At 41.4% G+C, this 2,449-nt stretch overlaps 1 protein-coding gene and 1 non-coding gene across 2 annotated transcripts; one reads left to right on the forward strand and one right to left on the reverse strand.

Moving 5' to 3' along the window:
- Positions 1–563: 563 nt before the first annotated feature.
- LOC113782434 lies at positions 564–1,928 on the reverse strand. Its single transcript, XM_027328325.1, has one exon. The coding sequence runs from the start codon at positions 1,926–1,928 to the stop codon at positions 564–566; it is 1,365 nt and encodes a 454-aa protein (XP_027184126.1).
- LOC113748484 lies at positions 1,651–1,757 on the forward strand. Its single transcript, XR_003464341.1, has one exon. It is a non-coding gene; the product is annotated as a small nucleolar RNA R71 (small nucleolar RNA).
- Positions 1,929–2,449: the final 521 nt, after the last annotated feature.

The following is a 2,449-nucleotide window of genomic DNA, read 5'->3' on the forward strand; positions in this document are numbered from 1 at the left end:
GACAAAGTCCAACTTGTCCCCCATGAAATTCTGTTCAAAATTCTCTTGCACAATGGTGTTAGTCATGCCAACAAAATTTACAGACTCAGTATTCTCAGGATGCTTCATTGCATCAAAAATATTGAAAGTGACCTTCTCTCCATCAAATTCCACAGATAAAGTTCCTTCATGTACATCTATTTTAGTCCTTGCTGTACTCATGAAGGGTCTACCCAAAAGAATCACTGCTGAATTAGTAGAGTATTCATCATTCATATCAACAATGTAAAAATCCACAGGAAAAATGAATTCATTGACCTTTACTAGAACATCTTCAACTAGGCCCTCAGGGTAGACATTAGACCTATCTGCTAGTTGAATGATTACCCTAGTTTCTTTGAGGGGTCCTAAATTCAAAACTTTAAAAATTGAAAGAGGCATGACATTTATTGAAGCACCTAAGTCAAGCATGTTTTTTTCAATTCTTTGATTGCCAATTATGCATGGTATAGTAAACATACCTGGATCCTTGCATTTCTGGGGCAACTTCCTTTGAAACATCGCTGAGACATTCTCCCCCACCTTCACCTTGTCATCCAGACTAACTTATTGCGATTAGTGCATAAGCCCTTCAAAAATTTAGCATATTTAGGCAATTGCCTAATAGCATCCAGCAGAGGAATATTGATCTCCACTTTCCTGAAGGTGTCCAAAATCTCTTTTTCAGATTCTTCTTTTTTAGCTTTTGTAAACCTGCTAGGAAAAGGAGGAGGAATGTCAACTTTCTTTGAGATTTCAGAGGATTGTTTCTCTTCTTCCTCTTCCACCTTCCTGGGCACTTCTTCTTCTCTGGCGTGGGCACGCCTAGGAGACTGTACCTCCTTGCCACTCCGTAATTGCATTGCACTGGCATTCTCCTTGGGATTAGGAATTACTTGAGATGGTAATTTCCCTCTATTGCTATTTTCCAGGTTGCTCATGGAAGTTGCCAATTGGGACATTTGTGCTTCCAAATTCCTAATGCTAGCACGAGTCTCTTGTTGAAATCTGTGAGATTCCTGTTGAGATCTTTGAGCCTCTTGCTGTAATTGACTCGTGCTTTGGGCCAGTGACTTCACCATATCTTCAAGAGACATGTTTGAATTGGAAGTGGATGGTTGTTGCACTGGTGGCCGTGGTTGGAAATGTTGTTGAAAACCAAGGGGTTTTGAAGCATAGCTAAAATTAGGATGATTTCGCCACCCTGGGTTGTAATTGGGTGCAAAAGGATCATTCCTTCGTGGAGGTGGTCCAGAAAAATCTCCCACTATGTTGGCTTGTTCAGGTGAATCCTCCTGGAGAGTTGGGCACATGTCAGTCATGTGTCCGGGAGCAGCACAGATACCACAAGTCTTCACAGATTGTAATTGCCCCCTTGCCATTTGACGCACCAGAGAGGTAAGCTCAGATAGTTTACCCTCTAAGGCAGAGTGATTCACTTCATTGACCCTTCTTATTGCTCCATCAGCTCTCACTCCAAATTGTTGGGAATTTTCAGCCATGGTGGAGATCAATAACGTGGCTTCGTCTGTGGTCTTGTTCACTAGAGCGCCGCCACTGGCTGCATCTAACATGCTCCTATCCATGGGTGATAATCCCTCGTAGAAATATTGTATTAAGAGCTGGTCCGGGATTTGATGATGTGGGCAACTGGCACACAGTTGTTTAAAGCGCTCCCAGTACTCATATAGAGTTTCCACATTCGCCTGCCTAACTCCACATATTTTTTTCCTTATATTGGCGGCTCTAGAGGCAGGAAAAAATTTCTCGAGGAATCTTCTCTTCAATTCTTCCCACGTAGTGATGGATCCTGATGGCAGGTAAAATAACCAATCTTTAGCCTTATCTGCCAAAGAGAAAGGGAAGGCTCTTAACTTGATGTGGTCCTCAGTGACTCCTTGAAGTCTCATTGTGGAGCACACCACATGAAATTCTTTCAAGTGTTTATGTGGGTCTTCACTACCACGAAAAGTAGGAAGTAAGTGAATAAAACCAGACTTAAACTCAAATGCCTCTTCCGTGTTAGCAAATGTAATGCATAATGGCTGTTAGTTCACGTTAGGAGTTGCCAACTCCCTCAAAGTTTTTGGGGCTGCCATTGCTACTCGGGGAATATGCACTTTGTTTTCTTCAGATTCACTTGATGAATCACTGGAAATAAACTCTTGCTCAGATTCTGAAGGTGACGTTGAATCTTGTTGTTTACGCAACTTTGCCTCCTTAGTCAACGTTCTTGCAGTCTTCTCGATCTCTGGATCAAATTCTAATTCTCCTGTACGAGAAGATCGAGGCATAAAATAAAAAAGAAAATAAAAAAAAATAAATAAATAAGTAAAAATAAAAACTAAAACCTGTGCAATAAGTCACTTAAAACACCAGTTCCCCGGCAACGGCGCCAAAATTTGGTGGGTGTCAAACCACCAAAAATAAA

The sequence above is a fragment of the Coffea eugenioides genome, chromosome 9 (genome assembly GCF_003713205.1).
Source record: "Coffea eugenioides isolate CCC68of chromosome 9, Ceug_1.0, whole genome shotgun sequence".
In the NCBI taxonomy this organism is placed as follows: domain Eukaryota; kingdom Viridiplantae; phylum Streptophyta; class Magnoliopsida; order Gentianales; family Rubiaceae; genus Coffea; species Coffea eugenioides.

What these genes read in the sequence shown, in the direction of transcription:
- LOC113782434 (XM_027328325.1), bottom strand. Translation starts at nt 1,928, where the DNA reads ATGAGACTTCAAGGAGTCACTGAGGACCACATCAAGTTAAGAGCCTTC.